The following is a 21,222-nucleotide window of genomic DNA, read 5'->3' as shown; positions in this document are numbered from 1 at the left end:
AGCGTTAGCAGCCACCCCACGGGACTCCAGTCTTCCCGGGAACGCCCTCGGGGGCGGGGCCGTGAGGCCACGCAGGCGCAGTGCAGCAGAGCCGCGCTTGCGCCGTGGAGAGGCTGAAGGAGGCGGGGGATTGGTATGCTGCGTGCGAGTGTGTGAGGGGAGGAGGCATCGGGGCCGAGCGTGGTACTACGACGGGCGCGGGCCGAAGGGGGCGGGGGGATGCGCCGCGGCGGCGGTGGCGCGGGCGCTGGGGCTGGTGTTCAGAGGCGCCAGAGCAGCGGATCCCGGTCTCGCCGCCGCAGGAGCGCGGGTGTCGCGCGCGGCCTGAAGACGCCGTACCTTTCTGCCCCTCACCTTTTTTTTTTTTTTTTTAAATAACCGGAACCAATGAACGCAGCCGGGACCCGAGCTCCAGAGGCCGCCGGTGCGGAGGGGACCAGGCTGGCGCCCAGCAGGAGCTCGAGTCCGAGGCGGCTAGGGCGGCCCGAGAAGTCGCCCGCAGCGGCAACGGCTGCAGCGCCTGGCGGAGCGGACGAGCGGCCGGCGGCTGGGGCGCCGCCGCGCTTTCCCTTCGCTCCTCCTCCGCGCCCTCATCCCGCCGCGGCGTCCGGCCCGGCCTCGGGCTGGCTGCGGCGGCGGTGGTGCTGGGCTGCGCTGCTGGTGTTCGGACTGCTGGTGGCCGGAGCGGCGGACGGATGCGAGCTGGTGTCCCGGCACCTCCGCGGGCGGCGGGCCTCAGGCTCTGCCGCGGCAGCCGTCTCCTCTCACGCTGCGGCGGCTGGCGACAGTCCGGCGCTCATGACAGGTGAGGGCCCGGGGGGCGGCGGGCGGGGCGAGGCCGGCTGCTGCGGGACTCCCATCCCCGGGAGGGGCCCGTACCCCTGCTGGGTGCCCGCTAGACTACTGCCACGGGCGGTGCGCGGTGCGGAGCGGGGCGCCCAGACGCCAGCGCCTTGGCCGCTGCTTGGTCGCGGTCCCCTACAGTCGGGACGCCTTTCTCCTCCCACCCCCACCCCCGACACCCCGCCCTCGACAGAGCCTCTCGACGGCACTCGCTTCTCCGCCCTGCAGTCGGGCTCCCCAGTGTTCCTCGCTGAGCAATGCGGTGGTTTCTCTTCGGTGCTGCAGAAGAGCCAGCAGGGTGTGCAGGGTACTGGGCTGATTTTTTTTTTTTTTTTTTTTTTTTAAAGCTGCTACAAAAAGTCAGCGCAGCACTGCGGTATTTAGTCTGCTTGTGGTGCTCCTTTTGCAAAGGCAGCTGGCAGCGAGTCTCACAGGTTCAAAGCCTCGCTGAGCACAATGTCCCAGGGGAGGCTGCTAAAGAGGATTCTTTGAGAGCCGTAATACCTAATGGTATTAGTGGTTCCGTATTAGTATGCGGAAACCTCTAAACCTAACGTGTATTTTTGGAGGGTTGGAAGGAAGGTTTTAAAGGATGGGAAGTATTTGCTGCTGGGAGCATCACTGGGGGATTAAAGGGTGCAGAAAGCTCTTCAGGTAACCAGAAATGTACCTATAATTTGTTAGGCGCAGGATATTCGTTTCGGGGCTTGTATTTGAGCAGCACAGTTCTGCTACAGCGCACCAGCACCTTTGTAGTATAGAACGTTCTCGAAATTATTTAAAATTTGCGAACATGTTTAGTAAGTTTAGAAAGAAAATTGAATCCCTTTAAAGCCTTCCAGTGTCACGTACAACTGATATGTGTGGTTTAAGTAATGATGTAGGGATCTTGAAACGATTTCTTTTGGAATAGTAGTGGAGCCAAAGCTTATTTTTTAAATTTTTGTACTGTATTTTTAAAGGTCATCAGTAGGTTTTCTACACTTATTGCAAGACTAAAAAGAAAAAGCAAAGTGGAACAAGATGACCCATCATTGATTTAACCAAAGTGATAGTCCAGCAGGGCCCTGAAAGTTACTAACAGCTGCTCTGAGAAGTGCCCAGGAGCTGTACTCTTTGGAGCAAAGCAGCTCTTCTCTGGGTTCTGTGGCAGGGTGTTTACTAGTTCAGAGAGGAGGGTGTTGGTAAACTTTGTCAGGCTCTTTCAAAGTTGTGTAGAACATAATGACCAGAATCTTTAATTTACTTTACCCTGAAACATATCAAGCTCTTTTAAATGAAACTTGAAACATCAAACGTATCACTGGTTAATTTGGATAAAATGATTACAGAATGATGAGTATTAGCATAGTATAGTTTGAAAGGATAGATGGAATAACTTTAAGCTTAAATAGTCTTTATTGTCCAAATACAACTGTGGCAGATAAAATGAAGAACAGTGATTATTAGGAAATTAGTAAGAAAACTAATTGCAAAGGTTAAGGAAAGTAGCAAGATAAAACTGATTCAGAAGGTTTAATGCCTCATGCAGGAAGGGAGGGAACAAATATTTGGGCTTCTAGAAGATATAGGAGCATGACTCTTGGTTTCTTGAGCAGAAGAGTTCGATTAACAAATAATTGGCTACTATTTTATCAGTAATTGGTAGGAGGGCATGCGATTTAGAAAATTCAGTACTTTCTAACTGATAACAATACAATGTATAGTATATAGATTATAGCAAGGAAATTACTTCAGGTGGAATTTTAACTAGCTGTTTATAATCCTTTTTGAAGATTTAAATTTTTCTTATGGCATCATGAAAAAGGAAAGGTGATTGTTATTAGATAAGTGTGATCACACAAAGTGAGTTTGTACTATAGTGATTTAAAATATGTTTACAAAAATAATATTAACTCTGGAATTTATTTTGAATGTTCTTATTCTTTCCCTTTGTTGGAATACTAATTTTTAACAAGTTAAACATTTCCATTTCAAATTTAAGATAATCTGACTATACAATGTGCAAGTTAAATTGTCATTTTAGTAAGTTTATGTAAATACAGTCAATAGCACTGATACCTGGGAAGTGGTAAATTGAAGTCTGTAATAAAGTTGGAGCATATTGAAAATTTCTTTGAGCTTTATATATGCTCTCCACTATAGGGCTCTTTCCCATTCTTCTGATTGTGTGAATAGTGCTTTCTTTAATGGTTTCTACTTGTGTTATGCCAAACCCCAAACATAATAAATTATGGCTATTGTACACTTCAGGAAGTAGAACCATAGACTGTACTTAAAAAATACTGCTTTATCATATTCTGGGAAGCATTAATGGAGAGAAGTGGGGTAGAGAGCATTAATAATAAAACTAAGATACATGTGAATTTTGAAAGTGGAAAATTCTTGACAGAATTCTGAGAGAAGAATTGTATTCTGGCTCTGTATTAAAGTTGTCATTTAACTGTGAGTATTCTTAATAGCTCTGAAAGTGATAGCCTAAATCAAATCTTTTCTTTTCCTCTACAGATTGGTATTTTTAATACTTCAGCAACATCATAAAGAGTTTGCCTCTTACAAATAAAATGTTGAAAGCATTCTTTTCCACTGAATTTTGCCTTCCAAGAGTTTTACTTTTGAGGTTTAGTGTAGTTTAAGACTAAATTGCTTTTAAGTCATCTGTCTCATGCTTAGTTTTAAGTTAGCAAGTGTTCTTACAAAGAGACTGAGAAATCATCAAAAGAAACAGACTCACCATTGTAATGAATATTGGTTTATATTTTCCTTTTTTATATTACGTTTCCAGGATTGAGTGTGCAAATGTTTTGATAAAGTGAAACCAGTATTTATAATACTGTGTAGTAAAGGCTTAAATTACATATACATGTATGTATCTTTAGGGCTTTTGCTTTGAAAGTGATTGAAATTTAAAGCAAATTAGGGCTTGGTGATGAAGTTTGTTGATTACAATCTAAGGCAGTGTTTTAATAATTCAAGCATTATTATTATTATTTGCCTGACAGATTTAGAATCCGTGAATTGATCCCAGTGAAGAGTGATTGATTTCATCCAGATATGGTCTCGAGAAATAGTTTATGAGAGGACAAGGGAAGGCCAAAGAATACACATATGCAAATATATCATTTGTGTATATGAATATATCACAGTTCTTTATTCTGGCAAAGTGTGCACAATACAGTTGATCATTGAACAGTGGGGTCAGGAGTGCTGACCTGTGCAGTTAAAAATCTGAGTATAACTTTTGACTCCTCCAAACTTAACTACGAATAACCTACAGTGACCAGAAGCCTAAACAGTTCATAGACATATATTTCATATTTGTATTATATACTATATTCTTTTTTTTTTTTTAAAGATTTTATTTATTTATTTGACAGAGAGAAATCACAAGTAGGCAGAGAGAGAGGGGGGAAGCAGGCTCCCTGCTGAGCAGAGAGCCCGATGCGGGACTCGATCCCAGGACTCTGAGACCATGACCTGAGCCGAAGGCAGCGGCTTAACCCACTGAGCCACCCAGGCGCCCTATATACTATATTCTTAAAGTAAGTTAGAGTAAAGAAAGTGTTATTAAGAAAGTCATAAGGGAGAGAAAATATATTTACAGTACTGTACTGTATGGAAAAAATATGTATATAAGTGAACCCACGAAGTTTAAATCCATAGAGTTCAAACAGTTCAAGGGTCAACTGTAACTGAAACATTTAAAACATGTTTTCTTGTAGAAGTTGTTTCAGAATTTTTTTTTTTAAAGATTTTATTTATTTTTTTGACAGGGGGAGATCACAGAGAAGCAGGCAGAGAGTGGAGGAAGTAGGCTCCCTGCTGAGCAGAGAGCCTGATGCGGGGCTCCATCCCAGGACCCTGGGATCATGACCTGAGCCGAAGGCAGCGGCTCAACCCACTGAGCCACCCAGGCGCCCCTGTTTCAGAATTTTTTAAAACAAATTTTAGCTTCAGAAATATTTGGTTCTATCTTTTCTTAAAAATGAATTAATGCAGCCTTCTTTAGTGTTTCTGTTAAGGTTTACTATAATACTTATCATTAGTAGGATATTAGAAATAAAAACCTTTTTTTTTAAAAGATTTTATTTATTTATTGGACAGACAGAGATCACAAGTAGGCAGAGAGGTAGGCAGAGACAGGAAGGGAAGCAGGCTTCCTGCCGAGCAGAGAGCTAGATACAGGGCTTGATCCCAGGACCCTGCGATCTTGACCTAAGCGGAAGGCAGAGGCTTTAACCTACTGAGCCACTCAGGTGCCCCTGCAATATAAAACATTTTAAGACATGTCTTTTGGAAGTATTAAAATTTCAGTGAAAACTTAAAATATTCTTAATGTGAAGTTATACCATTTAGAAAGAGCCACTCTACTCATGAGTGTTAAACACATGTATGTGGTGGGGGTTTTGTTAATTTAGATGAAAACACTTCACATGAACATGATTATCACTGTAAAAAATCTCAAGGTTCATTTTTAAGCATTTCACCTTGCATATCTAACATTTACCTAGCAAATGTCAGTTTTTAAAAAAATTAGTATTGGCTTGAGTGTAGTTACATATATGTTGCTTTGATGAGTATTTTACAGTGAATTTATAGTGTTGATGTTTACATTGTGACGATAGGTAAACTTATAGTGTAGTTCACATAGTATTAGAAACCATTGTTTCTCTTTTTGTGAAATTGCTCTTTCTGAGTTTAGCTTCTGATTTCCTGAAGCCACGTTTTGATGGATAGGTCTTGTGCTGTGTTCTCTTTTGGCTTCCCAGGTTAACTAGTACTGGTCCTTTTCTTCATCATTCTTTGGCCATTGTGATAAGGGGTTTTTCTTTTTCATTCCTCTTCTTTCTTTTTTTTTTTTTTTGTTTGTTTGTTTGTTTTGTCTTGTTCTCTTGCTAACTACAGGATTAAGTATATACTTATATCTGTTTTTATCTAGTCTGTTTTGAACATTTTAGAATTATCTTACTGGTCTGGAGACATTGCTTTTCTTGAGAATACCATGATAGAACTGATTGGTGTCTGTTGGGAATCCTCTTGCATAGGAATAACTTAGAGGGCCAGTTGGAAAAATGGGTTATGGAATTGGCTTAACTTTAGCAATAGGAGGATCCATACCAGAATTCTTTACTTTGTATAGGGCTTGCTTTTTGGTTGGATACATGCTTATGTTTTTAGATTAATTTTGACTTCTGAGTGACTGTGTTTTTTGGATTTTGGCTTACTCATTGATAATAATGCAATGTAGAATACTCGTAAGATGATGCTTGAGATCTGTATCTATGTGTATGGTAGCCAAAGTATGAACTGGTTGAGCTATTGTTAAGATACACAGTTAGTAATATGAGTAGCAAGCCATTATTGATATTCACTAGAATTATGACCTTATCTTATTAAGAATTATCAGATTTTATTAGCCAAACCATTATTATTTTTTTTTTAAGATTTATTTATTTGAGAGAGAAGGAGAGTAGTAAGACTCCCCACTCAGTGTGAAGCCTGGCACGGGACTCAATTTCATGAGCCTGAGATCATGACCTCAGCCGAAATCAAGAGTTGGACCCTTAAGTGACTGAGCCACCCAGGTTCCCCTCAGCCAAACAATTATGAAACCTATGCAGAATACTATATGTACAGTAGGAACTGGAAGGAATAAAAAAGGAGTGAGACAATGAGTGTGCCTGTTGGGAATAGTATGTATATTTATTAAACTATTACTAGCTGTCAGTATTGTGCTAAGTGCCGTATATACATCACTGTTTTATTTCTGAGATTAACACTGTTGGCGATAACCCTACTGTAATCTTCGTATAAAAGATGAGGAAAGCCATAGAGGATGATCTTAAGTAACTCGCCCAAGGTTATACTTAGTAATTATAGTCAGAGATTGACTTGAGTTTTTCTGCTTACAAAGCTTTGATTCTTAACTTGTATGTTGTATGCATCTTAGACACAACTAAACATAATGAGACAGACTGATTAGTACCAATAAAAGACTGCAAAATATTGGGGAAGAGAAGACTATTAGGGAATAGGAGGAAGTTAGGGTTTGAGTGGGAGCTTGATGTATAAATAGGGACTTCTTATGGAGATGAGTGAAAGAGCTTTGTGGGAGAAGGCATAATATGCAAGAATAAGCGGTAAATTAATAGTTCTTTTTAGAGTTAAGTATAGGGTGTATATAAAGTAATGGGAAATGCAAGGAGAAAGAAGATTCGATCCAGATTATCTAGAACTTTAATATTCCTTAGTTTATATGCTTTGTTTTGAAATGTCAACACATCTAACACTGGCGTACCCAGCCATGTGCATGGGAGTATGGGAATTATGATACATTTTCTTGGCATATCCATTTTACTAACTGGGAAACAAACAAGTATTTAATCCATAGTAGTTTAAAACATTTAACGGTACTGAACTTGCATGTGTTATGGAGAATGTAAATTTACTTTTATTGTTAAGGGAAAACAAAAGGCTTAAGGAGGTATTTTGATCTTTAGTAAACTGTTTTCCTGCTGGGTTGGGAAAGCACTGTGGTTTTTGAACATGAGCTCTTTGTTTAAGAAAGCACAGTCTGGGTAGATGGAAATGAGGAGATGATAGAGATAAATGAAGAGGCCAGTTAGGAAGCTGTATAGAAGTAAAGGCCTTGACAGTTTCAATCATGAAATTATGGTGATGAAAATGTTTAGAGGAAATTTTATAAAATTTGCTTTATTGTTAGAAAGGAATCTAGAGGAAGTCTAAGAACAAAAATTATTGTTTAATTTTAAACATGTAACCTTTGTAGTGTGACTTAGATTGGTTAAAGTCCTTGAAAATATCAAGAGGAAATGTATTTTTAGTATCATTATTTTATTTTGATTTAATCTTTTAGAAGATTTTATCCTTTATTTAGAGAGCACGAGTGCATGTGAGCGAGAGCGAGTATGCAAGTTGGGGGAGAGGCAGAGGGAGAGAGAGAGAGAGAGAGAGAGAGTCTCCAGCAGACTTAGCAGAGAGTGCTGAGCTGGACACAAGGCTGGATCCCAGGACCCTGAGACCTTGACTTGAGCTGAAATCAAGAGCTAGATGCTCAACTAACTAAGCCACCCAGGTGCCCCTAGTATTCCGTATTTTAAAGTGCAAATTTATTCCTTAACAAAGGATAACTTTCCAGGTTGACTTAATACTATATTGCATCAAAGTTGAACTTTCCCCACCCCCACCCCTTCCTTGACTGGCAGTATCTTAGAATACTGGCATATTGTTTCAAAATTAACTTTTGAATTTCACATATGAATTTCAAGCTCGATCCTTAGCTGATGATTTCAAATGACAAATCTAAATGATTTGTCATTTCCTTATCCTTCTAGAACTTTATATTAGTAGGTATTAGATATTTAGTTCTTCTTGAATTATCTAATCCTGTCTTCAGTAACTGTTTTTCTTGATTGGTTTTATTTTTGCTAATTTTAAGGGTGGTTCTCTCCTGTCTCTGTCCTTAGTCTTGTGTTCCTCTAGCCTAGCTGAACATTTCCTCCTCACAGAACTTCATTACTAGGAAAGTTCTAAATTGGGGCTAGGGAACCCCAAGCCAATGATTGATTTGACTTTTGGCTTTATTTCATTTGGCCCTTGAGGTGATACTGCACAACTATCATGGCTGCGGACCTGAGAGTAATTTTCCTTCTGCTAGGCTGCCTTAGTCATGCAGTGTAAAGTGAAACAACTTTAGGATAAAGACTAAAATTAGTTGTAGAATGTTAAATAGTGGCTATTCAGTGTTTTCTTTAGATGTTGGTAATTGGCCTTACCCCCAGAACCACAGAGTAATACCAGAACAGTTATTTGGACTAATATTCATCTCAGACCCCACGCACCTATATCTTGTCCCAGTGTTTCTTGCAAAATAAATTTGTCTTTCTTTGTCCGTATGGATCTTGGCCTCTGTTTAACGTACTTTTACCTCTACCTGTTCTCTTTCTCTACCTCTCTCTCTCTTTTTTTTTTTTTTAAATGATTTTGTTTATTTATTTGACAGACAGAGATCACAAGTAGGCAGAGAGGCAGGCTTTCTCTACCTCTCTTTTGGCCTCCTAAACTTGCCAGTATACAGAACTTTCACACTTCAAAAATGATTTTACTGAGTTAAAAACTAGGTTTTTGACTTAAAAAATAATTGAAGTGTATATGATTTATGTGATTTTAAAAATACTAAACAATCTTATCACAAACCCCTGGAGTAACGAAAATGATTTGTAGTTGTTTGTTAAATGATTCTCAGTAAGTAAAAAAGGTTTTTTAAAAACCCTTACTTGCGGGACGCCTGGGTGTCTCAGTTGATTAAGCAGCTGCCTTCGGCTCGGGTCATGGTCCCAGGGTCCTGGGATCGAGTCCCACATCGGGCTCCTTGCTCAGCAGGGAGCCTGCTTCCCCCTCTGCCTCTGCCTGCCATTCTGTCTGCCTGTGCTTGCTCTCTCTCCCTCTCTCTCTCTGATAAATAAATAAAATCTTAAAAAAACAAAAAACAAAACAACAACAAAAAAAAACAAAAGCCCTTACTTGCTGGGGCGCCTGGGTGGCTCAGTGGGTTAAGCCCCTGTCTTCGGCTCAGGTCATGATCCCAGGACCCTGGGATCGAGCCCCACATGGGGCTCTCTGCTCAGCAGGGAGCCCGCTTCCTTCTCTCTCTGTGCCTCTCTGTGCCTACCTCTCTGTGTCTGCCTCTCTGCCTACTTGTGATCTCTGTCTGTCAAATAAATAAATAAAAATCTTAAAAAATAAAAACCCTTACTTGCAATTTTTATCTGCTGTTTAACATATTGGACATTTCACAGTTCCATGTTATTGTGCTTATTTTTTTTTTCCTTTTTAAAAATATCTGATGTTGAGTAAATAGATAATCTTAATCCTTCTTTTCTATTCCTATTCTCCAGCAATAAACCTCTAACTTTTCCGTTAATGATAAGTATATAATTTCTCCTGTTTCCTTACTTTCATCTTTAGCAATTCTTTCTACTTTATTACACACATTCAAACTGTGTTAATCCTTGATATTTCTTCTCTGTTTCTGGATACCAAAATTAAAAAAAAAAATCTACTTTGAATCTTTGTTCAACTGGGGGTATAGATACTCTGCTATGTTTTGAGTTTGCTTTTTAAAATAGACCTTGTGATGTGCATCCAGTGTTTGGTTCTGGGTCTGTTGAAATAGATCCTAAAAAGAAGGGTGGAGGGTAAAAGTCAGAAAGTCAGACTTGGTGAGTGTGTGTGTGTGTGTGTGTGTGTGTGTCTGTACATAAAGCTTTAAACATTATTAAGGGATTGTTTAGTGCCAGATATGATGCAAGGAACTGGGGATATAAAGATGCTGAAATTGCATTGTTGCAAGAACAATATAAACTTGAAAATAATCCGAGAGTGGATTGCATAATCCAAAAAAAAAGTAATAATATTGTATTTGTTTTTTAAAAGAAATCTACTGTGGGAGCTTATTTCGTAGCATTTCTGCATTTCTAAAAATACCTATTAGAAGTTCCTGGTTATATATTTGCAATATTGAAAACGAGCCCCCTTCCCCTTCTTTGGAACAAGTTGTGGTATTAATAAATACAATACTTTTTTGTTTACTTTATGGTATTACTTTTAGTCTTCATTAACAAGCAGACAAGCAAATAAAACACTTAAGTGACTGTATATGCCAGTCACCAAGTTAGGTGTTTGGAATTTTAAGATTAATAAGATACTGATCTTGCTTTTTATTCTAGGAGGAGATACTGCCTTTTAAATGGTGATGCTACATTGTGACAGGAGGGGGGCATAAGGGCATAAGGGCTGTATTTAATAGAATTGCATTTTGACGTGGGGAGGTGGGGTATTTAAAACACGTTTTTTTAAAATTTTATTTTAAGTAATTTCTACACCCAACGTAGGGCTCTAACTCACAACTCTAAGGTCAAGAGTTGCATGCTCCCGGGGATGCCTGGGTAGCTCAGTTGGTTAAGCAGCTGCCTTCAGCTCAGGTCATGATCCCAGCGTCCTGGGATCGAGTCCCACATCGTTCTCCCTCTGACTCTGCCTTCCACTCTGTCTGCCTGTGCTCGCTCTCACTCGCTCTCTCTCTGACAAATAAATAAAAATCTTTAAAAAAAAAAAAAAAAAAGAGTTGCATGCTCCACAAGTGAGCCAGCCAGGTGCCCAACATGGGCTTTTTTTTTTCCCACAGAAGTATTCACTGAGAATGCATGGGAGTTTGTCACATAGAGGGGTTGCCTAGGTGGCTTAGTTGGTTACGTGTCTGACTCTTGGTTTTGGTTCAGGTCATGATTTCAGGATGTAGCAGAGGGAGAGGGACAAGCGGACTCCAGGCTGGGCGCTCAGCCTGGAGTCTGCTTGTCCCTCTCCCTCTGCTATGTCCCTGCCATGTCTGTCCATGCTCACTCTGTCTTTCTCACAAATAAATAAACTCTTTAAAAAAATGTTATAAAGAGTTTGTCACATGGGGCAAGATATAGCACTGAGAGGAGGAAGCTGAGTGGGGAATGACATCATAGACATTGCCATTTGAGAATGCCTAGTGAAGATTGTGAATTACTGGTGTTGCAGAGTCAATGGTCAGCCTGTTTGTAGTGTATCAACATCCGTGTCGGCATGTGGGATTCAAATTTATGCTAGGCATTTGTATGTTTTATCTTATTTAATCCTTTAGAGTCCTGCTGAGGTTATTATCATATCTGTAGATTACTATGTATGATGGAGATTTAGGATTGGTCTCAAATAGTTTATAACCTTAAAAATCCTCCTGGGGGGTACCTGTGTGGCTCAGTCAGTTAAGTGCTTTCAGCTCTGGTCATGATCCCAGGACCCTGGGATTGAGGCCTGCATCAGGCTCCTGCTAAGCAGGGATCTGCTTTTCCCTCTCCCTCTGTGCTAGTGTGTTCTCTCTCTCTCAAGTAAATAAATAAAATCTTTTAAAAAAAAAAATCCATCAATGTGGAAATTTATATGATAAATTAAAATTTAAAAAATTAAATTGGTAACCTCAGTAAGTGGGTAATTCCTGTTTGTGATTTGTTTTCATGAATATTCCTTAAGAATGGAATGTCAGCTTTAAGAAGCATAACATTTTACATCTTGAACTTTTTTTGGGCCGTAAGTCTGGTCCCACTTTTTGTACAGTGTGATCAGGAGCATAGCCTCTAGATTAGAGTGGAATTGCTTGAGCTTGAGTCCCAGTCTGATAGTGGTTCTGTAATCAGGGGTAGGTGATTTAATTTATTCATGTTTAAAAAGTGTTTCTGGCCCCAATTCCAGTCTGTGCGGGGGAGACTTGCCTATAACAGCAAGCAGTTCTCCGACTCCAGCGGAGAGTCTGAGAATTCAGCCCGATTCTGACGTCTTCTACCTGAGATAGAATCAGATCCCACATGTAGAGTGCTCAGTCCCACAAGACTACCTTCCATTTCAGAAGCCATTCACAAGCCCTGGTTGTTACCTGTGCTTCTGACTGATCCTCTGTAAATCGTAGGTTCCCATGGATCCCCCACCTTGGGTTTGATTAATTTGCTAGAGTGGTTCACGGAACTGAGGAAAACCTATTTACTACCAGTTTATTACAAAGGATATTAAAAGATACAGGTCAGCAGCCAGATGAAAAATTATATCGGGCAAAATCCCAAACAGAGGAGCTTCTATCCTCCTGGAGTTTGGGGCTCCGCGTAATGGCACATGGAAGCTTTCTGGTTCCCCAAGATGGAAGCTCTCTGAATGCCCTCTTTTTGTTTTTTTTTTTTTTATGGAGACATTGGGTTTTCATTATATAGGCATGACTGATGAACTCATTGGCCTTGGTGAATAATTCAACCTGTAGCCCTCTATCCTCCCCAGAAATCAGGGTGAGACTGAAAGTTCCAGCCCTAGAGTCAAGGTTGGTTTCCCTGGCAACCAGCCCCTATCCCTTAGGTGCTTTGTAAGTCACCTTCGTTAACATAAGCCCAGTTGTGGTAGAAAGGGTTTGTTATGAATAATAAGACACTCATTTCACTTTCTTGGCTCTGAAGCTTTTTCAGGAATTGAGTATTAGTGCTCAAATACAACAAAGATGCTCCTTTTGCTCTTAACTCTCGGGAAATTCCGCGGATTTTGGGAGCTGTGAGCCAGGAACTGTGGGTGAAGACCAACCATAAATGAAGTTTTTATTTTGCTCTTTTCTGTGACCAAATACATGCATTTCTTATAAATTACAATGTTGTAGTACCTTAATTTCCTTAACTCTAAACTGAGTTTGAAGAATATATGACTTAATCTGTGTAAAGTGCTGAGTACAGAGTCTGGCAAATACAAGTATTTAGTTGTCGACTTTTTTTTTTAAAATCTGGAGATAAAGATGTAGAATAGTTGTAGAAATGATCTGTGATGTATTGAGTATCATTGTTTAGATGTTTTACGTTGCCTTTAAAAAAAGTGTGAAGACGTAGTTTGAGTCACTTCCATGATTCAAATAATCATTAATGGTCTAAGATTAGTAAAAACTTTGTAGAAATATGAAACTAAGTGAGGAGATTGAGAGTGAGGAGTGTTAGTGAATTTTTAAATAGTTATATCATTAGCTTAAGTGATTTTATACCTTTATTATTTTATATGATTAAAAGATTTAAAACATTGTGCAGTTGAGATATCAGACTTTAAGTTCCCCATGGAGCTTGCATTTCAGTTGAGAGAATAGGAAAAATAAATTGTTTTTAACTTGTGAGAAATACTATCAAGGAGCAAAAGAAAGATAGAAGATAGAAAATAATATGACTTGTATGGGGACACCTAATTTAGGCTGGTTAAGAAAGGTTTCTGAGAAGGTGACGTTTAGCGGAAAATCTAAAGGATCAGGAGCCAAATCTCTGAAGAGTTGGTAATAACATTCCATATCATGGTAGCAGCATGGGCAAAAAACCATGAGGCAAGAGAGAATTTGAATTATTTGAAGAAGTGAAAGTATCATTTTGACTGAGCATCTTGAGGAAGAGGGAGAACAATGTTTGATCTGGCTGTGCAAGAGGGAAGGGTCAGACAGTACAAAGCCTCATAGTACAAAGCCCCAAACCCTGTTTGGGGTTTTTTCAATGGGGTTTATTCAGTGGGTGATAGGAAGCAGTTGAAGCATTTTAAGGAGGGTGGTTACATGATTCCTTTTTTGGGGGTGGGGTTTGGTCTAGTGTTTTGGCTTGCTTTTTTTTTTCCCCCTGAATTACTATGGAAAGAACATGTTAACACAAAATTTACCATCTTAACCATTTTTTAAGTGTACTATTCAGCAGTATTAATTATATTCATGTTGTTGTGAAACAGATTTCCAGAACGTTTTCATTTCACAAAACTGAAACTCCATTTTCCAATCAGGTAAAGAAAGGAGGCAAACTGAACAAGAAACAAAGGCGGCCTTTTATTTGGGGTCTCAGAATTGGCAATTCAGGGAATGCTGATATTAGTAGCAACCAGGAAGGTGTCCCACTAATGTGAGGAAAGCAAGAGGTTTTTATGAGTGAGAAGAGGGTAATCACCTGACTTAGATAAGAGAAGAGGGGGAAGGATGTTCATTGGTGCTAACTTGTTGAGCTCCTTTTGATTATTTTCTCATCAACTACTTTATTGATGCTACCAAACAAAACAGTTCTTGGTATGCATTAGTTAATTGTTCTGTCTTCATAAACTTCATACCGACAGTTTTATGGTCCGAGTATCAGTTGTTCTGTTGAGTTTTACTAGCACCTGCTTGTCAAACAGTTGCCCATTCTGGGTCAGCTTAAGAATTCATTACTTAGAAAGGAAAATGGAGCTTCAAAATGGAGCCTCTCACTTCAAGACATTAAACAGCAGCTCCCTGCAGCCCCTGGGGACCTTTTGCTTTCTGTTTCCATGGATTTAACTACTTTAGATATCTCACTATAAGTGGACTCATACAGTATTTGTTTTACTGTGGCTAGCTTCTTTGACTTAGCATAATGTCCTCAATGTTCATTCCTCCGTGTTTTAGCATATGACAGGATTTCCTTTCTTCTTAAGACTGAGTAATATTCCATTGCATGTATATACCACATTTTTTATATCCCTTTATCTGCCAATGGAGACTTTTTATATCCCTTTATACTGCCAATATTCCATTGCATGTATATACCACATTTTTTATATCCCTTTATCTGCCACTGTTGGTTCTATCTTTTGGCTATTGTGAATAGTGCTACTATAAACATGGGTGTGCAAATATCTTTGAGACTCTGCTTTCAGTTCTTCTGTATATATATATTCAGTAGGATTGCTGGATCATATGGTAGTTCTATTTTTAATTTTTTGAAGAACCTCGTATTGTTTTCCAGGGTGGTTGCCCCCTTTAATTGCCCCACCATCAGAGCACAAGGGTTTCAATTGCTCCATGATTTACATTCAAAAAATATCTTTGGCTGTTGTTCAGGGAGTGAATTGTTGAGTGCAAGAGTCACCACAGGGAGATTGCACTGGAAAGTAGTTGTTAGTAGTCTCATTTAAAATTAATGGCTTGGACTGGATGATAGGAGGAGGAAGGGTTAACAAGATATTTTGGAATTAGAGTTGATTTGGTTTGCTGATGGATTGGGAAATAGCAGTGAAAGACAGGGAAGAGTCAAGGACAGCTCTTAAGATTGTTAACTTCAAGGTCCCTGATGAACTCCACAATGCTAATGCAGGTAGAAAGGTCTTTCCTTGAAGCCCTTAACATATTTCTTCTCATCTCATGGGTCAGGTCTGGGTTGTTGAACAATGATTTCCATTTTTAGAACAATTGTGTTTCATTCTCATAGGACTGGGATAGTGGCCCACCTTCCTGAGCACATTGCTACCCTGTTTGAACAAAATGGAGGTTCTTTTAGGAAAGAAGAGGTGGAATGAGAGATTAATTAGCTTTGTCAGCTTTGGGGGAAAGCTTTGACTTCTTTTGCTTCATTTGTAAAATGGGAGCGTAACTACCTCACAGGGTTGTTATAAAGATTAAAACAATGCATTTGAAGTGCTTAGCAAGGAATAAATGCTCAATAAATAGCATTTTCTTTACCTGATTCCCTCTCCCCTTTCTTTGACTCTGTATTTCTTTTAGTGACACCATTGTTTTTTGAATCAATTGAACATAAATTCTTTTTATTTTTTTTTAAGATTTTTTTATTTTTATTTTTTATTTATTTGACAGAGGGAGATAGATCACAAGTAGACAGAGAAACAGGCAGAGATAGAGGGGGATGCAGGCTCCCCGTCAGAGCAGAGAGCCCGATGCGGGGCTCGATTCCAGGACCCTGGGACCATGACCTGAGCTGAAGGCAGAGGCTTAACCCACTGAGCCACCCAGGCGTCCCCGAACACAAATTCTGGAAGTTAAATTTGAGTTTTTTGCCATTCTTTCTGTTTTTACTGCTACCACAGTGCTTCTGAACTAAATTATTTGTGCTAGGGGAGGCAATAATCTTGTAACTCACATTGTACTCTGTTATATACTACTTTTATTAGTAAAGCTGTTACTATTTTTTATTAATACCAAATTAAATTTAAACTTGTTTTGAAGTTCATAGTGGACTCAAACTCCTGATGGTCTTCTGTATACCATAACTATATTCTAGCAAAATTAGGATACTTCTTGTTCTTTGAACATACTTTATTTTCTTCTTTATTCTGTTGCTTGCATATTTCCCTCATACTAGCATGTCCTCCCAGTCTCTCAAGACCCATTCCAAATATTTGTTCAGTCAGTAAATATTTATTGAGACTATTCTATTTCAGTGCACAGTTATATGAGTTGGAGATACAGTGGCGGGAAGAAATTGACATGGGTCCTGCTCTCCGTGTTTCTTTTGTCATAAAGTCTTTCCAAAGTTATCTTCAGTAAGACGTGATTTCTTCCACCTTGGGACTTTCTTAGGAAATTGTTTATACTCTTCTTATTGCAATTCTTACTGGCAGTATCTATCTACTTATGTTGTATCACAGTGGTTGTTCTTTCTTTTTGCCCATTTGCGGTATCTATTCTGATATCTTTCTCATAAAGGTTGTAATTAGCCTTGTAAATACTTTTCAACATGAAGGTTTGTTTTTTATTGTAATCTGTTGTAGTTGATGTTGCTTATATCTGTGGATCGATTAATGGTTGACAAGTAGAACTTTGTGTCCACTGTGTCCAGCACCTTAGAACATGTGGGTCATCGTAATATAGTATGATTTAACTGTTGGTGACTGTTCTTATCTAAGATGTTTTGTTGCTATTGAAAAATTTTATGAGTTAAATGTTTTTGGAAAAAGCTGTAGCACATCTTTATTTGTGACTGTTAATAATTTCTAGTGGAAAATGTTACAGGATAACTTTCAGTTTTTCACTTATATAAACAGTAATTATGATGAATGCATTACTCATTTGGTTTGAGTCATGAACTCCTTAGTTGATTATTTCACATCCTTTTGAAAGAGTTTAGAGAAATTAAAATGATTGTGATTTTTAAAGTGATTATTAAAAAGGCTGGAATTTTATTCAGTTTGTAATCTTATGGACATTACAAAAATTTAAAAAGTACTGGTTCATGTGAAATTAGGAGTAGTAAAGTCAGTAGTAGGCATAGTCTGTGAGATTGCATTGTGCTGCTTTGTTGGGGAGTACATTTATTTAACAAATGTTTGTTTGAATGCCTACTACTAGACACTTTTTAGGTGCTGGAGAAATAGTAGAAACTAAACAAATGAAGTCTCTGCTCTTAAGATTTCACTTTTAATGTTCCAGTTATTTGTCCTGCAGTAATAATTTTGGTATATGTAATATGTGATATTTGAACAAATTGGCAGCTTCCTCATTTTGTGTTGCTGCTGATCCCAGTATTCACTGGTTTCCAGATGCCTTTGTAATTGAAGCTGAGAGCCACACTGGTTTTAGCTATTAATCTTTTTACTCGCTCATAAATGAGTAAAAAACCTTTTTACTCATTAGCTCTACAAGTCATGATAAATCTCTTAAGTCTTATACAAATCATACTTAAATATGTGTATTTTAAAATAAACTTTAGTGCAGTGTGATAGGCCTAGAACTAGAACCCAGATCTATTAACTCATAGTCCTGGGTTGTTTTGTTATAGGCTCTGTAATATTTCTTTATGGGATTTATTTTAAAAATGTTATAGAAACATGCAAATGTGTTGGTCCTCTGAATGTAGTCAAATCCAAGAAAATTCATAATGAGTTGTTTAAACTTGTTTATAAAATTACCATTTATCTTTTATAATGTACTAAAAATTTAGTCTGACGTTTTGAAATCTTAAACTTTTTTTCACATAGCTAGCTGGTAATCACGATATAATTTATCATAAACCTTGAGTATTGAACTGTTAATAGTTAGGACTTTTTTTTTTCATGTTGAGGTTAGTAAAAGAGTAAAAAGTGGTTATATTCTAGGGCCTCTGATTTAAAATGAAATAACATAAGAATAGACTCTTCTTTGAAATTAAAAGATAATAAGTCCTTTTTTTGTTTTTTGTTTTTGGTCAGTTTTTTAAGCTTAGATAAATAGCAGATGTTTTTAGTTAAGTACAAATCCAAAGCAAGACATGGTATGTTTATAGATAATTTCTTCTAATCATGGTAATGATGTTTCTGAAAAGTCTTACCGTAGCAGAATTCAAAGTTGAAGAACTAAGATCTTACGGGGAAAATAGGCTTTCCAGTGAGGGATCAGTAGGAGCGCCTGGTTGGCTCAGTCAGTTAAGTGTCTGACTCTTGATTTTGGCTCAGTCATGATCTCACGGTTGTGAGATTGAGCCCTGTACCATGCTGAGTGGAACCTGCCTAAGAGTCTTTCCCTTGCTCCCTCGCCCCCCATAAGAACACACCTGTGTGCATGCTTTTGCGTGCTTGCACATGTGCACTCTCTCTCTCTTCCGAAGGAAAAAAAAGGGATCAATAGCTGTATGACAGTCTTTATTAATATTTATATTTGCTAAAAGAAAATGCCATAGTAGAGGATCATTTATTTGCCTGTTATGAATTATAATTTAGAAAAGTTAATTTCTTTTTATCATCTTTTTATTATAATGAAGCATTCAGAATTTCCACTTGTAGTTTGTGAGATGCTTGAAAACCCATTTCAGATTGTAGTAGGCAGTACGTGCACTAAGGAGCATTATTCATATGCTACTCAGTGTTTAGTTCATTGGCAAGTTAGATAGCCTTTTGCTGTTAATTGGAGTTGTGTCCACTGTGTCCACTTGTGTCCAGTGTGGTTCCAGACATGCTGATTAGCTTTGATGAAAAATGTGAAAAACTTTGAGTAAATTTATTTAATGATTCTTTGAATATTCTTACTGCTATGGCTCAGACATCTTCAATAATTCATTAGGGTATTAGTAAAATTTGAATTCTTCCTGTAGGAACCTTTTATCAGGAGACATGAGTATATTCTGACTTGCCTCTGTTTCCCCACCATTTAAGTATGTCTTCAGACTTCAGCACTTTCCCAGCTTTGAGACAGCAGAAGGATATCTAGAGGTAAGGTCACTTTACCTAGGTCTCCTTAACTCAAGATTGCATTTCAAAAGTCTCAACTATGGCTCTTCTCTGCTTTATGCTTATCAATCTCTAGACCCCCCCCCCCAGTCATCTGTAATAAAGATTCTCATGATAGTGAACATGATAAACCATAATTAAATTTGTAAAAGAGGGATGCCTGCCTGACTCAGATGGTGGTGTGCAAACTCTTGTCCTGGAGCCCCACAAGGTTGGGTGGAGAGATTATTTAAAATTCTCAAAAATAGATAAATAAATAAATTTGTAAAAGAATTCTCACAAAGTAAAATTATCATCCCAGAGGATTTACTAAACTCATACACAATAACTGTTTTACCGCTCATAACTGAATGCTTTTATTTAATGTACTTGTTGAAAAAAAAATTTTTTTTTTTTTTTTTTGGTCAGAGGGATATATTCTAAATACCTGTATTTGGTGGCTGTTGGAAGGAAACTATAATATATGTTTATTTGATTATACTTTATAATTTAGGTCTCTTTGTCCTTTTACCACCTTTTCTTCTGTTTGATCTGTTCCTCTAGTTCTTTTAATGTGGAGATGGAAATAATATGTTACTGTATTTTTATAGATAATAGAGAGTATTTTACAGTATCTGCTAAATACATGCTTTCAGTAGTTAATTGTTTCAGGTTTTATCTTTTGTTTAAACCCTTTGCTTTAACTTGTTTGATTTAAGGTAATGAAAACTTCACAATTTTAAGAGTTTTCAGAACTTCTTGGATCTGTAGTTTGTTGTCTTCCAGTAATTTTGGATAATCTCAACCATTACTTTTTTGGATGATTCTTTTGTCCTATTTTCCTTCCTTCTCTTCTTTCCTTCTCTCTCTTCCCAATTAAGTATATGTTAGACCATTTGATACCGTCCCACAGTTGTTGGGTCTCCCCCACCCTTTTTTTTTAAAACCCTTTTTTATCCTTTTTATTTCAGCTTGGATAAACCATTGGTCTGTTTTAAGTGCACTGATAATCCTGTCAAAGGAATTTTCCAACTTCGAAATTGTTTTTTTTTTTTTTTTTTTTTTTAGTGTTACCATTTGGTTCTCTTTTAGAATTTTCATATCTATTGAGATTCCCCAGCTGTTTATACATATTGTCCAGATCCTTTAACATATTAATCCTTTCCTCTAGATCTTTTAACATTAATCATAATTATTTTAGCCACTGTGGTAGTTCTAACATCTGGGTTATCCTTTTGTTTGGTTCTATTGTTTGCTTTATCTATTGACAATGAAGCTTTTTTTCTTTTTTTCCTTTTCAAAATGTGACTTAATTTTTTTTTAATGGCTCATTATTTCTGATTAAATGGTAGCACAGTTGAGACTGAGGTAAATATTGCCTGTTTCCTTTAATGGATGTGCTTCTTCTGTCACACTATTACTGTGGTAGGTTGAGTCAGTTTTGTTAATGGTTGAGGTGGGTATGGTTTATGCTGTTACTGTTATCACTTTCAGAGCACCATAGACCAGAAATTTCCCCAGCAGTGGTTTGCTGTTACTTAGTGTTTTGTGTGGCAGAGGTAGTGTTCCTTTTGCTTTGGCAGCTATCAGCAGCATGCCTGCACTGTGGAGAGGCTCTCTCTGTATACTAGGTTTGTGATGGGAGTGGAGGAGTTCTTGGTTTTGATCTACTCTAGGTAGGGCTTGTGAGCGTGGGCCTTGGGAGTTGAGCTTTTTCACTCTTCTTCCTCTTTCCCCAGCAGCAGGCAAATTCTGCCTAGTATTGCTGGGGGGGGGGAGGTGAGGGGGTGGGCAGGAGGGGGGTGAGGGGTGGGAGAAGTACTTAGGCGAGAGTTTCCTGTTCTTTGCCCAGTGGTAGCCTGT

At 38.5% G+C, this 21,222-nt stretch overlaps 1 protein-coding gene across 2 annotated transcripts in view; it reads left to right on the top strand.

The window, feature by feature from the left end:
• Window positions 1-254: 254 nt before the first annotated feature.
• Window positions 255-21,222, top strand: part of STIM2 (stromal interaction molecule 2) — a 141,560-nt gene continuing 120,592 nt past the window's right edge. The window contains exon 1 of one of the 2 annotated variants that reach the window (XM_044225827.1): window positions 255-805. In XM_044225827.1, coding sequence (XP_044081762.1) covers window positions 388-805 — 418 coding nt within the window. In that variant the 5' untranslated portion in view covers window positions 255-387. The remainder of the gene's footprint in view (window positions 806-21,222) is intronic. The other variant, XM_044225828.1, reaches the window with a different exon arrangement.

This window comes from Neovison vison, chromosome 11, assembly GCF_020171115.1.
Source record: "Neovison vison isolate M4711 chromosome 11, ASM_NN_V1, whole genome shotgun sequence".
Lineage (NCBI taxonomy): Eukaryota > Metazoa > Chordata > Mammalia > Carnivora > Mustelidae > Neogale > Neogale vison.
This window is presented reverse-complemented; position numbering and strand designations above follow the sequence as displayed.